Here is a 20,058-nt window from a genome sequence, read left to right as displayed (position 1 = left end):
CAAAACGAAAGCTCTTCCTCTTCAAATATCTTTGCCTTTGTAAATATTATCTCTTCCTGGGGCTCAATAGGGGGAGCATCCACGGCATTGTTGGCAATGATGTCACCAATTATACCACCATCCTTCTTCTCCTCTTTTTTCTTTTCTTCTTCTTTCTCCGACTTTTTTTCTTCTTTATTGCCTTTCTCCTCTTCCTTTTCCTTTTCTTGTGGTACTTCCTTCTTTGGGTCAGTACCTTCTGGCGGCATTACAGTTGCGTTCTAGGCCAAGTAAATACTTTCAATAATTCGTAAGCTCTAACATATTGATACCTGTGTCTGATATCGTTTCACTTCTGTTTTAGCTTTCCATCTTCGCTTTGAAAATCAAGGACTTGTGGACTACAAAAATATTTCCAGATATTCGTAGTTTAATAAGTCATATGTATTGCTATCTTCTATTTCTTTCTTCTTTAAGAATCTCCTGAGCTGATTCAATGGCTTCTCCAATCTTCTTACAGGTCAGTCCAAAGTCCTTTTTCATAGGCCTGAATTCCTCCAGGCTTTTCTTTAATGCAAACTCCATCCTTTGGAATTGCTCAACATCGTATTGAGTCACAAGTGTAATGGCTGTTCCAGATCTTCCTGCTCTTGCAGTCCTTCCAACACGATGGATGTAATCCTTCCCATTCTTCGGAACATCAAAGTTTATTACTAGGTCTACGTGGCTTATGTCCAACCCCCTACTTCCAACGTCGGTACAAACAAGAACGTTGAATTTGCTCTCCTTGAACATTCTCATGGTCTCCTCCCTTTTTTCCTGAATAAGCTCCCCATGCAATGCTTCTGAGTGGAACCCAAGTTTGCTCAGTGCGAGAGACATTACACGAGCAGTTATGCACATGGACACAAACACAATGACAGATATTCCCGGGTTCATTTCAAGTAATTCAACCAATGAAGCGTTTTTCCACTTCATAGCTATAAAGATATAATATTCCTTCAAAGTAGGAACAGTCTCATACTTTTCTACCACACGAATAATCTTGGGATTTCTCAGTATCGAATTCGACAGCTTAGATATCTCGTCCGACATCGTTGCCGTAAAAAGGAGAGTCTGCCTCTTCTCCTTTAGGCTTCTAATAATTGTCTCCAGATCATCTACAAAGTCCTGTTCAAAGAATCTGTCCGCTTCATCAAGAACAAGCTTTCTTACTCTTTCTATTCTGAATGACTTTGTTTTTAGAACATGCTCAGCAATTCTTCCAGGTGTCCCGACAACCACGTGGGGATGTTTAGAAAGCTGGTTGGCTTGGACATTGAAGCTAGTTCCCCCCACTAGCAAGCATACTCTTAGTCCTGTCTCTTCAAACATGTTAAAGCATTCTGCTATTTGTGAAGAGAGCTCTCTTGTAGGTGCAATGATTAGACAATAAAAAGACCTATCTTTCAACAGTAGGCATGAAACTATTGGAAGAACAAATGCAAGGGTCTTTCCTGATCCTGTCTGAGAGACTGCTATGATGTCATTCCCTCCAAGAATCACAGGAATCACCTGCTCCTGAATTTCTGTAGGCTTTGTAATACCATTTCCTTCGCATATCCTTATCAAAGATTCATCGACTCGGAGTTCATCGAATTTCATTTTAGAATATGTGGTCAAGGATACAGCTTAGAAAAATTTTATTTTCAACCAAAGTAAGTACTTCCGGACTCAAGTACACACATCAGAAAAATCCTTCTTCATTCTTCTCCTCTGTAAGCTCTTCATCATCTTCATAGAAATTGTCTACATAATCATTTTCAATATCGTTACTATCTTCAATCTCTTCGGTCCCAACAGACTCTTCTTCGGTTGAACCCTCAATCTCTCCAATGTCTTCCATCTTCTTTTCTTTTCTCTCTCCAAACGTTCTTGAAATCTCCGGCGGCATCAGCTCCCCGTCTACTATCTCCTTCACCATATCTTCTGAGAGAGAGCTCTTGAAGTATCTGTCAGAGTATCTCACAACCTCGCTTTCGGTTTCCAAGCTTAATGAATTTTGCCTTATATACTGCTTTATAATCATTTCCCATTCAAGAGTTCGTTTATGATTCAAAACATGCTCAATTTTGAGGCCTTTCCACTCATCGCTCATCGCCGGGATTATGGAGGTGGAATTTAATTCTCTTTCCATTGCCTCATAGTAAGTTTAATTTTAACTCATAAACACTCTTCATCTTAATATAAATATGTCACACAGAGGATCAATCAAAGTCTTAACAACAAATCCATTTAATTTTCTCGAGACGGAATACCCCGAAATGTCAGAAAATGAACATACTGATGCAGTAGAACGGAGAGACAAGCAATTCGAAAAAGAAGGACACTCTGCTTGCATTCATACGAGGATAATTAAGAAACTCGAATCCATTAATAGCGATACTAAATCCACCCTGCTGTTCGGCCTACTTTATGCCCTGCTTTCATATATAGATGCATTCTTATATATCCTAGGTGATATGGTCATGATGAGTAGCCAGATACCTAGCTCGATCTTGTTCATAAAGTCTGTGTTAGTCTTACCAGTGACATTCTTTTTCATCGTTATTGTGCAGAAAGGGCTAAAATTCCTTAGCCAGCCAAGAATGCTTGAAGTTATCCTCATCATCTCATCCATGTTTTTTTTATTCTTTGGATTTGTGGTTTGGCCCTACCGCGGGAGGCTTCAACAGGACTTTTTCTGGTCAAGAGATATATTCAGCGATGGAAAAATGAAGGTTAGGCACCTGGACTTTTTCTTCCCGATATTCCTCGTCTTTAACGAATGGTCCTCAACCATACTGTATCTCGTGGCAGAGCTATGGGGATCCTTGATAATCTCCTTCATGTTCTTCTCAAGAGCAATTCACCAGTGCACAGAGGCTCAGGTAAAGAAGTTCCTGCCTACAGTGTCTCTGATATCAGGAATCGTTATGCTATCCTCTGGCTTGCTTACTAAAAATTTAAACAGTTACAGGGATGGGCTTCCATATCACAAAAAAGAAAGGCTGTTCTCTTATGTGTTTGTTGCAACTTCGATGCTTACAGTAATAACTGCAATGGCAAGCTTCTTTGTAGATAGAACTATCCCAAAGGAAGACTCAGAATACGAGAGCAAAAAGGTGCAGAAGGCTCGCAAAATGGGATTTGTTAAATCATTAAGAATAATGCGAAGATCTAGATTTCTTATGGCAATGACTGAGGCAGTGGTAGCGGCTTCCGTATGCTCTAACATATTCGAGGCAACATACAGAGGAGGGATAATACTTGGTGCAGCTCAAGCCTCTTCCCCTAGATCCTCATATATGAACAAACTAAATGCCATGACACAGATAATAACTTCTGTCTTTCTGCTTGTGATGTTCTTTAAGCCAGCAACCCATCTTATAGAGAGAAGGGGATGGCTTTTGGTGGCAATAGTTGCACCTGCCGTTGCCATTATCACGTTACTTTTATTTTTCCCTATGGTATTCTTCAACAACATCACTGAGGATGATCAGATCCTGCCCACAGAAGGGCACATGGGAAGATTTGTCCTTGAAAACTATGCCGGGATGTTTCTGACAACGATCATAAGAATATCCAAATACTGCTTTTTCGATGTTGCAAAGGAAGCAGCCTCCATAAGAGTGAGCCCCATTCATAGACATTCCTTCAGAGGAATACATGACGGATTGGGAATAAACATTGGAAAGACAATAGGCTCTGTATATTGCACTCTAATAACAGTTGTGTTTGATGTCAGGGATGTTAGGAACATGGTTTCTATATCCACCGTGTTTGTAGGGGTGTTTTGTGTAATATGGATAAGATCTGTTTTTTATATAAGCAAAAAATACAAGGAATCTATTGAAAAAAATGATTTCATCAATGTAGAACTGGCAGAATACTGAAGACGACTAATAAATCGCAGCCAATAGTCACCATTATGCCAAGGCGTTTCTCTGAATGTGTTTTCTGCGAACCTTTCCACAGATCTTTCTAAATTTGTAGAACGAAGGCACCCCTGGAATGCCTGAGACTATTGTTGTATTGTTTGATAATGGAATGGCTTCTCAGAATCAAGATTATCTCCCAAGTAGACTTATAGTACAGAAGGAAACCGTGGAGTCTTTGATATCAAGAAAGTTTGAAGACAACCAGGAAAACACAATAGGAATAATTCCTTTGGTGCAAACACAATCTAATGATATAATCACACCTACAAAGCAAAGGCCTTACATAAAGACTTTTCTTAACGAGATAAAGCTGAGCAGAAATGTAGATATTATGGGATGTCTTTCTCAGTCTCTCCACATCTTCAATCAAAAAGATTCTCCAGGATGTATGCTAGTGATTTTTCTTGGTTCTGAACCTCCGGAAACAGAAAAAGATGAGCTATTTGCAAGACTATACCAACTTCTAACATTCGGGATCATGATAAAGATGGTCTTCTTTGGTGAGGCAATCGAGATGGCGGAAGCCTACAAAAAGATCGACTTCACAAACTTTTCATGTATAGAGGTCAAACCCAGTGAGGAGTTTGCCGACCGAGTCTTATCGTTTATAAATGGGGATGAACACCTTGAAGAAGACGATCCAGAATTAGCAGAGGCAATTAGGCTGTCTCTTGAGGAGCAAAAGAAACAACAAAAATAAAACTCTTTCGACATGAAAAACAGCCACTAGACTTTAATATTACCTTGAGGGCTTTTCCTTCTTCCCTGTAAATATAGCATGCAAAGACACATTCTGTACCTTACATACCTTGAATCTAATTCCAGGAATATCTCCAAAGCTTCTTCCTTTCTTACCAAATCCCTCCACAGTCACCTCATCATTGCTCTCAATGTATGTAACAGACCCATCGTAAGGAACAAATGCAGTTATCCTCTTTCCAGTCGCAATCAGCTGGCATCTAACAGCTTTTCTTATAGCAGAGTTCGGTTGCTTAGCCTCCACCCCGATCTTCTCCAGGACAATTGCCTTTGCCTGAGGAGCCCTTCCAAGCACACTGTGCTTGTATTTTGTTCCAAGCGCTCGCTTCCTATAGACAGTGTCTGCTAATCTCTTGGCCTTCCTGTTCTTTATCAGATTGTTGGCAGAAAACAGCCCTGACATTTGGGGGACTTGATTTGTTTTTTTCTAATGCAAGATGATAAAATTTTTCTATAGACCATGACTATGAATACGGAGGCCCGCCAAGTAGAAGGCCTTGGGAAAGATTTCAATGCTGTGGATGTGATAAACAAGACATATGCAAACTCCACCGAATACGACCTGAACGATGCATTAATATTCCTGGCAAAGGTGATAAATAAAACAAAGATCAAAAACAAACAGCTTGTAAAGCAACACTTTGGAAAATTTGTGCAATGCAGAACAGTTCTAGAAGAAATCTGGATAGACATCAAGCAAAAGGGATATGACAAGGAGTTTACTTCTGATCTCGAAAATAATATCAAAGTGATTGAGGAGAAGTTCAGAAAAATGACTTCTGGAATATCTGGTGATAACAGGGGAGAAGTCAGCGAAGGTAGGAGGGAATACTATAGGAAAAGGTATGCCTTACTATTCAATATAAAGTCTGACCTAAAAAGAAATCTTCATAATCTAGAACGATTTGTTGATATATACAAAGAGGCTATGAAGATGTATGAGGAGTTAAAGAGCTCAGTGTATGTACAAAAGGTTTGGAATTCCATCCATGATGAAAGATGTGAGTTCTTAGAGATCATCTATAAAAATATCCAGAGACCTAGATGCTCCTTCCATGAGGCACTTTATTACTTTGATTTATATTTTAAAGTTTGCGAGCATAAGTCTGAACATAAGATTATGAACACTTTGCTAGTCAACTTCAAGGAAAATAGTGTGAAAAACTTAGAACTATCTTACTTAGATGAGGGGGAATGTCTAAACGAAATTACTAGACATTACCTGAAGATTATGGGAAGGGTCAATGGAAAAATCCAAATCCAGGGAACCGACCATTACTTCCAATGCATTGAAAGGATTCTGTACGCTAAGGAACTGCTTTTTGCTAAGATTTGGATAAAGAAATTACGAGAAAACGTTAAGATGGTTCAATTTTCCAGCGATGCAAGAATAGTTTATCTTTCACATCTTAAAAATGTAAAAACCAAAGTGATTGATGATGAGTTTGAAAAGATACCTGCTGTAACAATCGATACATTTGGGGATGCAATGAAACATCTGGAAGACATTTTCTACTTTTTTGCTGATATCATTTCGAAAGAAGAGAAGGGCTACCTTAAAAACAAGGTCTTGGAATATGTGGGTAGGTGCTACGACTCAATAGAGCTAAAGAAATTCTCCGACCTTGAAGCTGTAATAAAAAATATCCATGGAATAAGGCACCTACTGGGAGTACCAGAATCTGAAGATGTTAAGGACCTATATAAGATGATAAACAATTATATGGATAACCATGCCACAAAGGTAATTGGAATTGTAAAAGAAATGATTGAAAGGAAAGTGCCGGATGTGCAAATTCTTATGGAGATTGTGAGAATCATAGAGGAGATGCCAATGGAGCATTTACGCATAATAAAGCGTATGAGGCCACTGATAGAAGGACATCCTGTGATTATGTATTACTTGTCAAACATACTTTCAACCGGGCCCCCAAGGATATCCAATGACCTCAGAAAAAAAATAGATGAGATTCAAGACCAATTTGGGTTTTTATTAGACACTTAATCCTCACTTTTGTTTAGTTTCTGGAAGACCATAACCTCATAAGTTCCAACAACTTCAGCCTCCTCCTTTCCTAGTCTTCTAACTCTCATATGCTTAAACAGCTCCTGATTTCTCCTGCTTTCTTCTTCAAGGAAGTCAATAAATCCTTTTCTTTCAATCAACACAACTCCAAGCTTCTTAAATCCATCCAGCATCTTTGTAAACTCGACGAAGTACTCAACACAGTTATTTACAGAATCCACTAATGTAAATCGGTACTCTTTAACGCTTTCAATAGGGGCATCCTCTTTCTTGTCGATCTCTATTTTGTAGAATTCGTTTGATATCTTGCCTCGTCTATATCTCTCAAGGATAACCTCCTTGGAAGGAACTGTTATGATAAAATACCCTCCAGGCTTTAAATGCCGCACTACGTTTCCTAAAGAAATGTCCAAAGACTCATCACTAGAAAAGGCATAATGGAAGCTAAACTGGGAAGATACTATGTCAAACTGTCTTCCAAGTGAAATGTGCTGGTTGTATACATCTTGAGCCTTGAATGAAACCTTGAATCTTCTCTTCATGTTTTCCGCTCTAACATAGGCATCTCTTATGGATATTTCCGCAATGTCAATCCCATAGTACTCGTCAATTCCCGCCTTTTCATATTTCAACAGATCTCCTCCTTTGCCGCACCCAAGATCTAAAACCGTGTCTCCTTTCTTTGTGTACAGTCTTATGAGACAGGCCTTGATGAAATTGTTTGTATTCCTGATGTTTATGGCCCTGCTTCTTTGCCTAACCTCCCTCCCTCTCTCCTTAATGCTGTTATAGTGCTTTCTTATCTCTTCTTTTTTATTTTTCATAGATCGGCCTCATTAATGAAAAGTTTTAAAATGGTCTGCTCCCATTTTTCGAGGCAAACCATCCTGACTCATGAAATTAGTCTCTCGTATATTTCTTGGAAAGTGAATCCATATTCCCTTTCCGCTTGAAAACATCATTAGAAGGATGGTCAAACATTTCTTTTCTTTTCATCATAGTATCTCTGTTCAAGGATTCGATGGGACCAGTATTAGATTCAAGCCTCGATGTCTTTTGTGTCATTCCTCCTTCCAGACTGTTGAAAGTTTCTAGGAGATCTTTGAAAGAGAACATTCTTTCTTCACCATTTAAGATATTACATGTCTTTGGAATGCTTCTTGAAGATGGAACTTCTTCCTCTGTATCATCTTTGCAGCCAGGTAGATGCGGTCGCATTCCCTCATCCGATTTCATAATCTGGGTGCCATCAAAGAAAATGACCTGAGTCCTACTTCTTGTAAGTCTTCTCAGACTCTTAATAGACCTTGTGTTTGTTTTGGGACCCATATCTCTTGCAGCATAGATAGAAATATTTATGAGTTATTAATAATCAGGTCCTTGAGCTATAGATCCCATAAAGCATCATAATAATAAAACATTTATTTCATTCGTGATGCTGCACACTTTTCAGCAATATCATCAAAGATGAAATCGGATTTCTTCTTTATGGGAATGTGAACAGAGATATCCAGCAGATCCTTGAGATTTAAGACATTGGTGGAGTACGCAACCTTCTCAAGGGGCATAAGATGCTCAGGAATGTAAGAAATCAAACAGAGTGTGTTCTTCTGAATTCCGTCATCATCAAAATGTATGAAGTCATATACTACAAAGCAAGGGTCCTTCTCATTAATGCCCTCCAAAAATTCTTCGAAAGTTTCATGAAGCTCCTCTATAGTGTATTTTCTCTTGTAATCAAAATTCTTGATTCTTCCTCCACTCCTGACAACAGACAGCGATATAGGCTCCTTTATCGATAGATAAGCAATCGTGTAACGAAGGTTTCCACTTCTTATCTCTGAGATTTCGTTCTTTATAAGATCTAACCCAGGTATGGTCAAGCTCATTTCTGAGGGGTTAATGTTTATAGGGATTAATGGCAAAACCTACACATTGCTCTGTAAACTTAACTCTCGCATGGAAAACGCCCTACTAATGCCAAGAAAAGTACCAAAAGAGCTTCAGGAATGTATCAAGGAGATAGAAAACGTCATAGAAAACAGTAAAACGGCTAAGGAGAGAATCGAATCAAAGAGAAAAAAGATGGAGAGGCTTGGTGGTTATGTAAAGAAGCGCTGCATCCCACTTAACTGCATAATGAAAAGCATAGAAAGAAAAAAGGCAAGCGCTATTGCCGAGAGGGAAAGGATGGAATCCATAGGGATTTCCAAGAAAAGGAAGAATCGCAAGTAGTAGCAATAGATCTGATTTCTCCTGGAAATTCAAATTTACGTAATTTTCCCCTATAATATGGTTGAATTACTGTGGTTACCTACCTCATTACTCAAAGAAGATAAACCAGTTGTGGATTCCTAAACTACCAGTGGCATTGGTAGAAGGAAGATGAAGGCTTAACAAATGGGAAATCTCCTTTAAACTTCATATAAAAAAGAATGAAGTAAAAAGTCAAATAATGAATAGCAAAACACATAAGTCTGGAAAAGTTGTCATTATAGGAGATGGGGCATGCGGGAAAACATGCCTACTTGAGGTGTTTAGAAGGAACCAGTTCCCAGAAACATACATCCCGACTGTCGTTGATAATTTTGTTAAGGAAGTAAAGATTGATGATGACAAATATGTTTCTTTAGCTTTGTGGGATACGGCTGGGCAAGAGGACTATGACACAATCAGGCCTCTTTCCTACAAAGAGACAGACCTTGTACTACTATGCTATACCATAGAAAATAAGAAGAAGATTCCGAATATCTCAAGAAAGTGGCTGATGGAGATAAAAAACTACTGCCCTTCATCGCAGTTTTTCCTCATTGGGTTAAAGAAGGATGTAAGGGACATGGAAGATCCAACCGTTGATAAGTCTTCAATGGTTTCTGAGAGTGAAGGAAGGAAGATTGCAGACAACATCAACGCGGCCAAGTTTTTCGAATGTTCCTCACGTACCAGAGAAAACGTGAACCTTGTATTCTTAGAAGCTGCAAAGCACATATGGAATACAAAGGGAGCGGCTTCTGAGTCTGGGCCATGTAGCTTCTTTTCGTGCATGAGCTGCTGCCATTATAGATAAAACAGAGTAGATGTTTCGTAAAATAAATATCTTTTAGTATTTTCCGCTCAGGGCTTTAGCGCGGCCCTTTAACAGCTATCAAGGTTTCTTGGAATTCGAAGAGATGTTAACATCTTTTCAGTCATTACAGAGTTGCAGTATTTTCGTCTATAAATTGACCAATGCATACAGATTTTTTGTACAGCTAATATTGGATTTTAAAATCAATTCGCTATCTAAGGCTGCTAAAAAGCCCATTTCTTTGAGTCTCCATGAGGGTTTATTGTTCCATGTTTTAGAAGGAAAAAGATTAAAGAGAGTTAAGCACAATAAAGATCAAGCCATCATTTAATGAATTCAAATTGGTTGATATACTCAGGAGCCTCTTCGTCGGACAACTCTTCATGGGAAATCATTGGAGGATCGATCTTATCCATCAAGGTAGAATTTTCTTTGCAAATGGAATCATTGCCCTTGGAATTCACCATCCCACACCAATTTTCATGAGCACTTTTGACGATATTTACAGTAAACTCCTTGTTCATGTACTTTCCATCTAAAGCAAAACTGTTCTTACTCTTCCCATCTGGAACTTTGTAGTTCTCAAACCAAAAGATCGTTTGCTCAAGCAACCCCCTGTAAGCTTTCCGAACATCTTCAATGTCATTAATTTCTTTAGCCTTTTCATCATTGACATCAATAACTACTACTTTCCAGTCACATTCATCTTCATCAACCAATGCAATACTCCCGAGGACCTTTGCTTGGTAAACCTCTCCGATTTCCTTTCTCCTTGCTCCTATCTCAATGACATCCAGAGGATCATTATCACCTTTTGCTCCAACGTGCTTGTCAATTTCATGAGGATTCTCCCATGTTTGTGGTAAGGCGCCATAATTCCATAGGTATCCCTTCATAGGAAAAACATTCTTTACAAATCTTGGCCATCCGTTCTTAGAATCCTGCTTTATTGGATTAAATCTCTCCTCCTTATTGATTTCAAACTTCCCGTTCTCAAACCTGGGAATTTCATTGACCACAGATACAACATCCCTATTTTCTGACATATACAAGGGAACATCGTGAAATGGGGAAACTATCTTCCCACCCTGTGCTACATATACCTTAAATGAAGGCGAGTATTTCTTTCCTACTCTCACTGTTGAATAGTTTACCATTATGGGGTAAGGTCCAAACATTTTTAAATAATATCTGAAACACCATTGAGTAATAACAATAGCCCCCATTTGTCACTCAAAACGTTTTAAAGTCCTATTATATTATTGCATCCAGTCTGGCTTAAATCGTGGTTGATAATTCATCGAAAGCGAAATTTTTAGCTGATTCTTGTTTTTCATAATACCTTTCTTATCCTCCTTCATTAGGCTTTTCACTACAGTAATTCTATTTGCCCTTTCAGATCTCTGTATGAGCTCTTCCTCCCTAACTCTAGAGCGGGCTCTCCCTTGAATAACCTTCCCATTTTCTAGTATGAGATTCACGCCATCAGTCATTGCGCTTCTGTGGTTCCCTGAAGAAATATGTCTCCTAAGACCATCATAGTCACTGAAGGCCTCATAACATACATAACAGACCCTGTTGTTGATGTATGCTATTTCCTCATCAGATAGCCCGTGGCTCTTATAGTGAATAGTGCCTTCTGGAAGGTCACAGAACAAGCACACTGATCCCGAGGCGGTACCTCCCTGCCTAGAAGGGCTTCTTTTTTTAGAGCACATCCTGGAACTTCTTTCTTCAGCATCGAGGCCGTTAATCTCCAGGGACACATCGTCGCTTGGCTGGTCCGCATTGATTTCTTCAATTGTTATTGGAGGTGCATTATAAATCTGCCTCTTGACATTTATCTTGTGCACTTCCGAAGCATAGTGAGCTTTGATATTTCCACCTATTTCTACTTGGCACGCAGAGCACTTCATCCCCAGGGCCAGAAAAGAATGATATATGATTCTAAAAAAGGCAAACCGTTGGACGAAGCTTTTAGTCATTGGATAATCAGGGATTTAAGACATGTCGTTTCGATCAGATTACTGGATTGTGAGATGTCAGCACAGCAGCCTATGAGAATAGCACTTTGCACAACCCTAGAAATGTTAAAACGCATGGTAATCCATGGAGATAAACTTAATGCATGGACCTTTGAGCCCTTTGAATGGTAAGGCCAGGAATTCAGCATAGGATAGATGAAATAAAAGAAGTCTTCAGTGAAATCAAGGAAAACATCGATGGAAACCCATCCAGCAGAATCAGGAAAGACTCCATCCTGCTAGAGATATGTACACCTGGAACTTGTGGATACAACGGATGCAGTAGGTCTACAAGAAATAGAGAGTCGGAGCTTCTTGAAAGAATAGAGGAATTAGAGTCTGCAATAGAGAGACTGAAACAAGCTTCAGATAGTAATATCAATTCAAGACAATCGAATGTGGAGGATATCAATGCTATGTTGCAAGGAAAGGATAGTGAAATACAAAGGATGAAGGAAGAACTCTCTAGGATTTTATCTATGAATGATCATCTCCAAAGAGTCAATTCAGAGATGCAATGTCGTCTAAACATGTACAAAGAAAAAGCTTCTAAATTGGAAGAAATCAAGAAGGAATGTCTAGAGCATAAAGAAACCATATCGAAGCTTAGAAATGAAATAATGGTTCTCAAAGGTTCCATTCAGATAATTTGCCGGATAAGGCCCAATACTCCCAACCACCACGGATCGAGAATAGAAATTTCAGATGGATATCTAAGGATTAGTACAGATAGCAAGGAGCACGGATTTTCATTTGATAAAGTGTTTGGACCCCATGCAACCCAAAAGTGCGTATATAGAGAGATGGAATCAACTTTTCAGTCTGTATTAGAGGGGTACAGTGTGTGTGTGTTTGCATACGGTCAGACAGGAAGCGGAAAGACATATACTATGGAAGGCGTTGATGGAGATCCAGGGCTGATTGTTCGAGCACTGAAGGATGTATACTGTATTATTGAGGAACTGAAGGAAGATGGATGGGGCTTGGATATCACATGCAGCTATGTGGAAATATATAATGAGGATGTGGTGGATCTGTTTTCTGAAGACATGAAAAAAGTCACGATTGTCCATAAAGATGTAAATATAAACATGAACTGTATCAGTGTACCTATCCATAATATATCAGATGCCATTAGATTGTTCCAAGATGGAGCAAGGAGAAGGAGTGTTGGAAGTACTAAATGCAACTCGAAGTCAAGTAGAAGCCATGCTGTTTATATCTTGAGGATAAAAATGAACAATGAAGCCTTGAAGCAACAAAAGGAAGGCGCCATGGTTTTTGTAGATCTGGCAGGGTCTGAAAGGCTAAGTGTCTCTAGGGCCGAGGGAATTAGGTTAAAGGAAACGCAGAGCATAAACAAAAGTCTATCAGCCTTGGGAGATGTCTTTAACTCCATTCTAAGGAAGGATAGCCATATTCCCTTCAGGAACTCAAAGCTTACACATCTCCTGCAAAGCTTTTTATCTGGAAACTCCAGGACTATCATGCTTGTCAATATCTCACCCGATGCAGACCATTTTAGTGAAACCATATGTTCACTTAGATTTGCAGACAAAGTTGGCCAGTGTAAGCTCGGTTCTATCAGGCGGAAAGTAACAAGTATTGTCTCTGGATAGTCACAAGATAAGTGTCGGGATTTATTTTATGTGGCACAAAGTAGAAGCATCTATCCTAGGCCATGGCTTGTACAGCTTTCGTACTTACAAGACATAAGTGGATTGCCTCTTCTTCTTAGGCTATTTATTTTTTGATTTTTCCTAGGCTTGCAGCTGCAAAACGTTTCCATTTTGGAGTCCCTAAGAGAACCTTCCTCCCTTTTGTGATTGGCCAGTAAGAACTTTAATTCTTTTTGAGGAAGCTCCTTGAGCCTTAAATACTCCTTCAAAACTTCATTTAAAAACTTCTTGTAGGGTATCATGGATTCAAAGTAGGAATGGCTTCTTAATGATGAAAAGTCAATGCTGCTATCATACAAATAGAATCTATTTTGCTCGATGTCAAGAGAATTGATCCTGTCCAGTGTGTTTGATACAACCCTTTCATACGTTATTAAATAAGATTCTCTTAGGATCTCTCTGTCTTTGATAGCAGGACTACTCTTGAGAAACCCGTTCCATAATGTATTTTTCAGCCCAGCTTCTTTAGATATCATAGTTTTGACCCTGTGAGAAAACTGAGTAGGGGATTCATCCTTCATTATGGAGACGGGCTTCATCCATACAACCTCCGCCTCAAGTCTCCATCTAGTCATAAGATAGAATACATGCATTGCAAACCCATGACTTCTTCTATTCCAATAGGGATCAAACAGTCTCCTTCGAAATCTTATAGCTACCGGGTATATTGTTACTCCAAGCTCAAAAGCGCCCTTCTGAAAAAGCACAGAAAATTTGTTATTTACACATGTTCCTTCCGGAAAAATCACCATGGGTGCTCCACCGGAACGCACATGTTCCTTGACCTTCTCCACAACAAGCTGTCTATCGACCTTCTCGCTTCTTTTGAATGCAATAGAGCCATTTCTTATCAGAATCGATTTAAACAAGAGCCCAAACAACCCACCATGCCTTTCTGAAACACAGGCATGAGGAAACTCGTGACTACTGAGAAGAAAGAAGTCTACAAACGATGTGTGGTTTGAAACATATACATGAGGCCCGTCATGTCTCTTTTTTTCCCCGATATGGTTTACTCTTGCATTCATCGCAAGCATCAGAGATTTGGCTCCAAACATCAGCGCATTTTCCAAATGCTCACTCTTTTTGGTAAGTACTGCTCGGAGTATCATCAATAGAAAAATTAACATGCATATGGCAAGAAACGCCATTCTTATTGGAAACAAAACAAAGTATCTTATTACAAAAGAGAATGTATAAAATATCCCACTCGAATCCATTTCCATTGCAGATGTTGGCTGGAAGCATCTTGTGAAGTCATCGTTCTCAAGCGTGTGGCTTCCCATACTCACCATGTCTATTGCATCATGTAAAAATGTTCTTCTCCTCAGTATCGTTTCCTTCATTCTTAGGCTTATTTATTTATTTTTTATAGATCTGACTACCTCCAAAATAAACACTATTTAATTCAAACCAATGTATCTAAGCTCATACTTCTATGTGTGGCACTCTTTTAAGTACAAAGATCTGTAGTATAACAGCAGTACAGAGGGCTGGCCAATGACACAAAAAGCCCCCCAGAAAAAGAAGTTTCCTAGGCTAGGAAATCGTTTTCTAAATGACTCTGTGACATGGATGAGAGGAACTTGAAGAAGCATTGTTATAAAGAACCATCCCGTGATTTTCTTTATCGAAATAGAGGCAACATACTCATGGATCAATCCGGACACGGTGAATACAACTAGACCTGCTTTTTCTTTGGACATTCCTCTACTGACCAACGGGGCATATATGTGCCTTTTGAACCACAGATACACAGGCCTGTTCCATAGAGCCCAGAATTCCCTTGCAGAAGATGCATTCCACCACTCCTGATAGAAGCATGAGTCGTAAAATAATGTTAAATTTGCAACAGCGTCCAGAAAGCAATAGAACACAGCATAGAAAAATATCAAAAATAGAATTATAGTACTTATCGAAAAGTTGATTATGTTTTCAATTACTGTTGTTATATCTTCAAAATCAATAATTCGATATATACTGGGTATTGCATACTGGTCCATTACAAGAACAAAAAGAAGAAAGCCTATTAAAAGCTGGATAGACTTCAAAAGAATCCCCTTGATATTTCTTTTGGTTCTCATGGGAAAGTCCAGCTGGAAACAGAGGGTGGGAACAACTAAGAAGTACAAAAAATGTTTGATTCCTAACCTCTTTGCTACATTAACTTTTTTGTCTTTCCTAAGCTCCCTTACAACTAAATGAAACGAAATTAGCTTGGCGGTGTAAACAACATTGAGTATCATGGACCATCCTGAGGAATAGATGCGATTGATATAGTTTAGATTCAAATATGCAACAAATGCCTCAAAGGCGCCTAAATTCAAATATATGTATGGAACCCCAAGTTTCCTTACCTCTATATAAAACCCAAGGAGTGATCGGACAAAACTCATGAGGACCGCTAAAAGAAAGCAGGAACACTCCATTATAGAAAGTGTTTGAAGAGGCAGAGACATAAGAAACCCGAACTCTCTATTGTTGTCTATTATGAATCTTCCAACACTTAGAAAAGCAATTATTACGGCTAGGTTTTTCAATCCGTGCATTTCGCCCCTACCTACAACCTTTTCTGTGGTATGCACAGACAATGAATGGGAGGAAGCATTCCTTGGAGGTTCGCAGATGTTATTCCTCATCAGGGATAAACAAGGGTTTTTATTTGACATGAAACTACTCGAGAAATATGATATATTGCAAAAGAAAAAACGACTTCGGCGAGATTCGAACTCGCGCTCCCAGAGGGAAATAGATTAGCAATCTACCGCGTTAACCACTTTGCTACGAAGTCATAATATCCTGTTCAATCCCCTCCGAGTACTCCTGGTTATGGAATTCTTTTGATAAGCACTATCAAAAGCCTCCCATCCTCTATATGGCAAAGTACTTTTGCGAATTCTGTAACAAAACACTCTTGAACGATAAGCTAAGAAGTAGAAGGATACACTTCCAAGGCGCAAAGCATAAACTGATGAGAAAAGCTTACTACATGGAGATATTCGAGAAACCAGAGGTGGCTGTTGAAATGGCGTCCATTCTTCGTGACATAAAAGCTGAAGATAAAAGAATAGAGCAGGAAGACCTTGAAAAAAAACAAGGTTCCTGCTTTTCACTCCCTCCAGGAGATTTTTATTTGGGCCTTGATCTACCTGAAGAGCCGTTTGGGTTTAAACTCCCATCTGGATTTGATTTTCAAGACAGAAAAAACTTTCCGGAGAACATCACTGAGGCGATAAAGAAGTACACATGATTAGATAAAGACCATATCTCATTGAGTGTAATTTCTTATTCAGCATCTACCTAAATATTTTCGTTAGAAATAATCCTTCATTGATGACGTTTCTATGCGATGGGAGGATTCAAAGTTTTTTTGAAGCGAATGGAAGGAGAAACCATAGATCTTTTGTTGTTTTACTAGGAGAACATGCAAAGTCTCAGCTTCGAACCATCCATAGGATATTGCAGAGGAATACGAACGGCGCTGTAGAAACTGTAATTTGGTGCCACAAGAATGATGTGACAAGAAAGGCTGGACGGAAATCCTATGGCAAAAGACAGAAGAATGAAGTGGAAAAAGAGGAGTCTGAGGATGATCTAGCACTCTTCATAAGAGGTAATGAGATAGAATTTATTGAATATAAAGAAAGTGAGAGGATTCTGGGTAGAACTGTCGATATGCTGATACTACAAGACTTTGAAGCTCTATCTCCTAATTTAATAGCAACAAGTATGGAAACGGTGAGAGGAGGAGGAGCTATAATATTACTTTTGGATAGTACCCATTCTATAGAAACTCTTGTATCCCGTAAGTCCGACATTCATGAGAAAATCGGAGAGTTCGAGCCAAGATACAACAAAAGGCTGTTCAAATCATTATTGAATTCGAATTTCGCATTGTTCTTAGATGACCAGCTTAATATACTGGATAATATAAGCAAGTTGGATATCCAGGGCCCCAAGGTTGATGGAAAGAGAATGACGGCTGAAGCTCCAGATGATTCAAATGCTGAGGGTTTGAAAAGTTTAGGAAGGACTAAGGACCAAATATACATAATCGAAGAAGTTTTTAAAGCCTTGGAGGCACGAGAAAGCAGAACAATTTTCTCTATCACTGCATCAAGGGGAAGAGGAAAGTCTGCTGCACTAGGAATATCAATAGCTCAGGCAGTGAATCTTGGGCTTCTTTCCGTATACATTGCATCTCCAGCAATAGAGAATGTCAAGACAGTATTTCTGTTTCTTATTGCTGGGCTTGAAAGATTGGGATATAAAAGGTATGTCGACTTCAAAATTATATATCAATTTAGAGGAAATAAGAGATTTATGCAGAAGATCGAGTTCATTGGCGGAAGAAAGCAGATCATAGAATACTTCAATCCTATGAATGAGCTTAAGTACTATCCAGACCTTATCGTGATTGACGAGGCTGCAGCAATTCCTCTTACGTATATTACTGGACTGATATTTCCAAACTTCGTTATAATGGCTACAACGATAAATGGATACGAAGGGACAGGAAGGGCGTTTTCTGTCAAGTTGTCTGAGACACTTAGGAAGAGTAGTGCTGAAACGAATTCCTTTGTATACAAAGAGATGGCAATGAAGGAGTCTATCAGGTATGGCCAAAATGATCCTGTGGAGAACTGGTTATATAAGGTACTGCTGTTGGATACAACTGTTCCAAAGATTCAAGGATGCCCAATCCCAGCAGAGTGTAAGCTTTTTTACGTAGACAAGAGTGTTCTCTTTTCAGGAAAACCTCCTGCAGAGAAATTCTTGAATGGAATGTTCTCGTTGTTTATTTCTTCCCACTACAGAAATAGTCCTAATGATCTTCAGATATTAGCAGATTCCCCGAGGCATGAGATACTCGCTCTTGTTACCCCCGTAGAAGATAACGGAAAGGACATACCAAAAGTCATTTGTTCTCTCCAAATTTCGTTTGAAGGTAAATGTGCAAGAACAGAACATTTGAGAGAAGGGAATCTAATCCCTTGGGTTGTATCTGAAGAACACCTGGACCCATCGTTTCTTGACACATATGGAATCAGGATAGTTAGGATAGCTGTTCACCCTGAATATGTTGGCATGGGATATGGAACAATGTCCTTGAATCTACTGATCAACCATCTTTCTAGCCATAGTAAAGATATTTATCTAATGAAGAAGAAAAATGAGGGGGAAAATGTTCTTTTACATAGAATAGATGACATCCTGATTCCTCAGGTGGGATGGATCGGGGCTTCATTTGGAATAACGGAGTCTTTGTGTAGATTCTGGGAGAAGAGCAAGTTTATTCCCGTGGGGATAAAACAAACGGTTACACAAGAAACAGGAGAGCATTCTGGGATTTTCATTAGATCTCTAAATCACGATGAAGATGATAGAATACGTGGGTACAATCAAAATTTCATGGCAAGATTTGTTGGACAACTTTCAAACAGCTTCCAAAAGCTTGGACCATCTCTGTCTTTATCTCTTCTAAATAATTCCATTGTGGGAAGAGGGCGGGCAACATACTTCTCATCTGATGATATTTCTAGGATAAGAATGGCAGCTGCAGGGAAGATAGATTTGAATCTTGTAACAGATATTATTCCAGATATATCTAGGATGTACTTCTATGGAAAACTCAATCAGGATCTGTCGGTTCTTAGGAAGTCGGTTTTGTTGATGGTAGGATGCCAGAACAAAAGCATTGATGCGGTTGCAGAGCTTCTTACTCTAAAACCGTTTCAAATTAATAATATCCTGACTAAAGTGTTGTCAATTCTCCTCGAAGACATTGAAAGAAATTATATAATGAATTAAGAGAACATAGGGTCTCTTCTAATTTCTGTCCTACAAACACAAAGAATAAAAAGGAAACAACTTATATTTTAATATTCCCTTTGGCAAAAATGAGATAGCACCCCTAGATCCAATAATAGTACAAGCACAGATATTAGACAGGAGAAAAAGGAAATTTGGACCTTAAAGTATGAGTCTGTACCTCCTTAACATATTTGAGAAAACCCTTTGCACTTTCTATATTTTTCCTTGAAATAGCTTCGAATGAATGGCTATCTATCACATTCTCGTCATTATCAAAAACTACAACCTCTTCTTCGTTCGTAAACGAACTACTAGCATAAAACATAGATTTTAGTGGAATTCCTCCATCTGCAAGTGCCAAAAGTGCTGCGTTTACAGCACAAAACAAGGCATTTCTTGCTTCTCCTACAACGTTGAAGATTATTTGTATTGTCTTCCAAGCATCTAGTTCCAAGATGATGTTTTTGGAAATAACTCTTTCAACCACTCTTGAGAAGTATTTATCGTAAATTCTTCCGTTGATAAGCACCATATCCTTCCATCTTACATCTAGAAAGGCCTTTTCTGGGTCCTCGTGCCTGGATATGGCATCTGATGGCCCATGGACAATACAGAACACAGTTGTGTTGTTGTAAGAAAACCTCGAAGAGCCAGTGCAGTGGGGAATCACGCCTATCATTGACTTTATTCTGCTCATTTACGGTGGGTATTGGACGATTGGAATAAATCCTTTCCATTAAAATAAAACAAC

At 39.0% G+C, this 20,058-nt stretch overlaps 18 protein-coding genes and 1 non-coding gene across 19 annotated transcripts; 7 read left to right on the top strand and 12 right to left on the bottom strand.

The window, feature by feature from the left end:
• Window positions 1-429: 429 nt before the first annotated feature.
• On the bottom strand, window positions 430-1,623 carry EROM_100320 (ATP-dependent RNA helicase; the record flags this gene model as incomplete). Its single annotated transcript, XM_009267071.1, has 1 exon — window positions 430-1,623. One exon carries the CDS (start codon window positions 1,621-1,623, stop codon window positions 430-432), a length of 1,194 nt encoding a protein of 397 aa, XP_009265346.1.
• An 82-nt stretch (window positions 1,624-1,705) lies between these two features.
• Window positions 1,706-2,116, bottom strand: EROM_100310 (hypothetical protein; the record flags this gene model as incomplete). Its single annotated transcript, XM_009267070.1, has 1 exon — window positions 1,706-2,116. The coding sequence occupies one exon, from the start codon at window positions 2,114-2,116 to the stop codon at window positions 1,706-1,708; it is 411 nt and encodes a 136-aa protein (XP_009265345.1).
• Window positions 2,117-2,282: 166 nt separating this feature from the next.
• EROM_100300 (ATP/ADP translocase) lies at window positions 2,283-3,893 on the top strand (the record flags this gene model as incomplete). The annotated part of the gene is made up of 1 exon (XM_009267069.1): window positions 2,283-3,893. One exon carries the CDS (start codon window positions 2,283-2,285, stop codon window positions 3,891-3,893), a length of 1,611 nt encoding a protein of 536 aa, XP_009265344.1.
• A 118-nt stretch (window positions 3,894-4,011) lies between these two features.
• Window positions 4,012-4,638, top strand: EROM_100290 (26S proteasome regulatory subunit S5A; the record flags this gene model as incomplete). Its single annotated transcript, XM_009267068.1, has 1 exon — window positions 4,012-4,638. One exon carries the CDS (start codon window positions 4,012-4,014, stop codon window positions 4,636-4,638), a length of 627 nt encoding a protein of 208 aa, XP_009265343.1.
• Window positions 4,639-4,677: 39 nt separating this feature from the next.
• EROM_100280 (40S ribosomal protein S23) lies at window positions 4,678-5,100 on the bottom strand (the record flags this gene model as incomplete). Its single annotated transcript, XM_009267067.1, has 1 exon — window positions 4,678-5,100. One exon carries the CDS (start codon window positions 5,098-5,100, stop codon window positions 4,678-4,680), a length of 423 nt encoding a protein of 140 aa, XP_009265342.1.
• A 57-nt stretch (window positions 5,101-5,157) lies between these two features.
• Window positions 5,158-6,702, top strand: EROM_100270 (hypothetical protein; the record flags this gene model as incomplete). Its single annotated transcript, XM_009267066.1, has 1 exon — window positions 5,158-6,702. The coding sequence occupies one exon, from the start codon at window positions 5,158-5,160 to the stop codon at window positions 6,700-6,702; it is 1,545 nt and encodes a 514-aa protein (XP_009265341.1).
• EROM_100260 (mRNA capping enzyme) lies at window positions 6,699-7,547 on the bottom strand (the record flags this gene model as incomplete). The annotated part of the gene is made up of 1 exon (XM_009267065.1): window positions 6,699-7,547. The coding sequence occupies one exon, from the start codon at window positions 7,545-7,547 to the stop codon at window positions 6,699-6,701; it is 849 nt and encodes a 282-aa protein (XP_009265340.1).
• A 76-nt stretch (window positions 7,548-7,623) lies between these two features.
• On the bottom strand, window positions 7,624-8,052 carry EROM_100250 (hypothetical protein; the record flags this gene model as incomplete). Its single annotated transcript, XM_009267064.1, has 1 exon — window positions 7,624-8,052. One exon carries the CDS (start codon window positions 8,050-8,052, stop codon window positions 7,624-7,626), a length of 429 nt encoding a protein of 142 aa, XP_009265339.1.
• Window positions 8,053-8,144: 92 nt separating this feature from the next.
• On the bottom strand, window positions 8,145-8,612 carry EROM_100240 (putative ADF actin-binding protein; the record flags this gene model as incomplete). The annotated part of the gene is made up of 1 exon (XM_009267063.1): window positions 8,145-8,612. The coding sequence occupies one exon, from the start codon at window positions 8,610-8,612 to the stop codon at window positions 8,145-8,147; it is 468 nt and encodes a 155-aa protein (XP_009265338.1).
• A 566-nt stretch (window positions 8,613-9,178) lies between these two features.
• EROM_100230 (Rho1-like RAS GTP-binding protein) lies at window positions 9,179-9,790 on the top strand (the record flags this gene model as incomplete). The annotated part of the gene is made up of 1 exon (XM_009267062.1): window positions 9,179-9,790. One exon carries the CDS (start codon window positions 9,179-9,181, stop codon window positions 9,788-9,790), a length of 612 nt encoding a protein of 203 aa, XP_009265337.1.
• Window positions 9,791-10,113: 323 nt separating this feature from the next.
• On the bottom strand, window positions 10,114-10,947 carry EROM_100220 (inorganic pyrophosphatase; the record flags this gene model as incomplete). Its single annotated transcript, XM_009267061.1, has 1 exon — window positions 10,114-10,947. The coding sequence occupies one exon, from the start codon at window positions 10,945-10,947 to the stop codon at window positions 10,114-10,116; it is 834 nt and encodes a 277-aa protein (XP_009265336.1).
• A 102-nt stretch (window positions 10,948-11,049) lies between these two features.
• Window positions 11,050-11,706, bottom strand: EROM_100210 (hypothetical protein; the record flags this gene model as incomplete). Its single annotated transcript, XM_009267060.1, has 1 exon — window positions 11,050-11,706. One exon carries the CDS (start codon window positions 11,704-11,706, stop codon window positions 11,050-11,052), a length of 657 nt encoding a protein of 218 aa, XP_009265335.1.
• A 233-nt stretch (window positions 11,707-11,939) lies between these two features.
• EROM_100200 (kinesin A-like protein) lies at window positions 11,940-13,433 on the top strand (the record flags this gene model as incomplete). The annotated part of the gene is made up of 1 exon (XM_009267059.1): window positions 11,940-13,433. The coding sequence occupies one exon, from the start codon at window positions 11,940-11,942 to the stop codon at window positions 13,431-13,433; it is 1,494 nt and encodes a 497-aa protein (XP_009265334.1).
• A 50-nt stretch (window positions 13,434-13,483) lies between these two features.
• Window positions 13,484-14,839, bottom strand: EROM_100190 (1-acyl-SN-glycerol-3-phosphate acyltransferase; the record flags this gene model as incomplete). The annotated part of the gene is made up of 1 exon (XM_009267058.1): window positions 13,484-14,839. One exon carries the CDS (start codon window positions 14,837-14,839, stop codon window positions 13,484-13,486), a length of 1,356 nt encoding a protein of 451 aa, XP_009265333.1.
• A 90-nt stretch (window positions 14,840-14,929) lies between these two features.
• EROM_100180 (sterol O-acyltransferase) lies at window positions 14,930-16,132 on the bottom strand (the record flags this gene model as incomplete). Its single annotated transcript, XM_009267057.1, has 1 exon — window positions 14,930-16,132. The coding sequence occupies one exon, from the start codon at window positions 16,130-16,132 to the stop codon at window positions 14,930-14,932; it is 1,203 nt and encodes a 400-aa protein (XP_009265332.1).
• A 70-nt stretch (window positions 16,133-16,202) lies between these two features.
• On the bottom strand, window positions 16,203-16,284 carry EROM_100170. Its single transcript has one exon. It is a non-coding gene; the product is annotated as a tRNA-Ser (tRNA).
• An 84-nt stretch (window positions 16,285-16,368) lies between these two features.
• Window positions 16,369-16,743, top strand: EROM_100160 (U1 snRNP-specific protein C; the record flags this gene model as incomplete). Its single annotated transcript, XM_009267056.1, has 1 exon — window positions 16,369-16,743. One exon carries the CDS (start codon window positions 16,369-16,371, stop codon window positions 16,741-16,743), a length of 375 nt encoding a protein of 124 aa, XP_009265331.1.
• An 83-nt stretch (window positions 16,744-16,826) lies between these two features.
• EROM_100150 (putative P-loop ATPase/acetyltransferase fusion) lies at window positions 16,827-19,304 on the top strand (the record flags this gene model as incomplete). The annotated part of the gene is made up of 1 exon (XM_009267055.1): window positions 16,827-19,304. One exon carries the CDS (start codon window positions 16,827-16,829, stop codon window positions 19,302-19,304), a length of 2,478 nt encoding a protein of 825 aa, XP_009265330.1.
• A 133-nt stretch (window positions 19,305-19,437) lies between these two features.
• Window positions 19,438-20,004, bottom strand: EROM_100140 (exosome RNAse PH-like protein; the record flags this gene model as incomplete). Its single annotated transcript, XM_009267054.1, has 1 exon — window positions 19,438-20,004. The coding sequence occupies one exon, from the start codon at window positions 20,002-20,004 to the stop codon at window positions 19,438-19,440; it is 567 nt and encodes a 188-aa protein (XP_009265329.1).
• Window positions 20,005-20,058: the final 54 nt, after the last annotated feature.

Source organism: Encephalitozoon romaleae, chromosome X (assembly GCF_000280035.1).
Source record: "Encephalitozoon romaleae SJ-2008 chromosome X, complete sequence".
NCBI classification, from domain to species: domain Eukaryota; kingdom Fungi; phylum Microsporidia; family Unikaryonidae; genus Encephalitozoon; species Encephalitozoon romaleae.
This window is presented reverse-complemented; position numbering and strand designations above follow the sequence as displayed.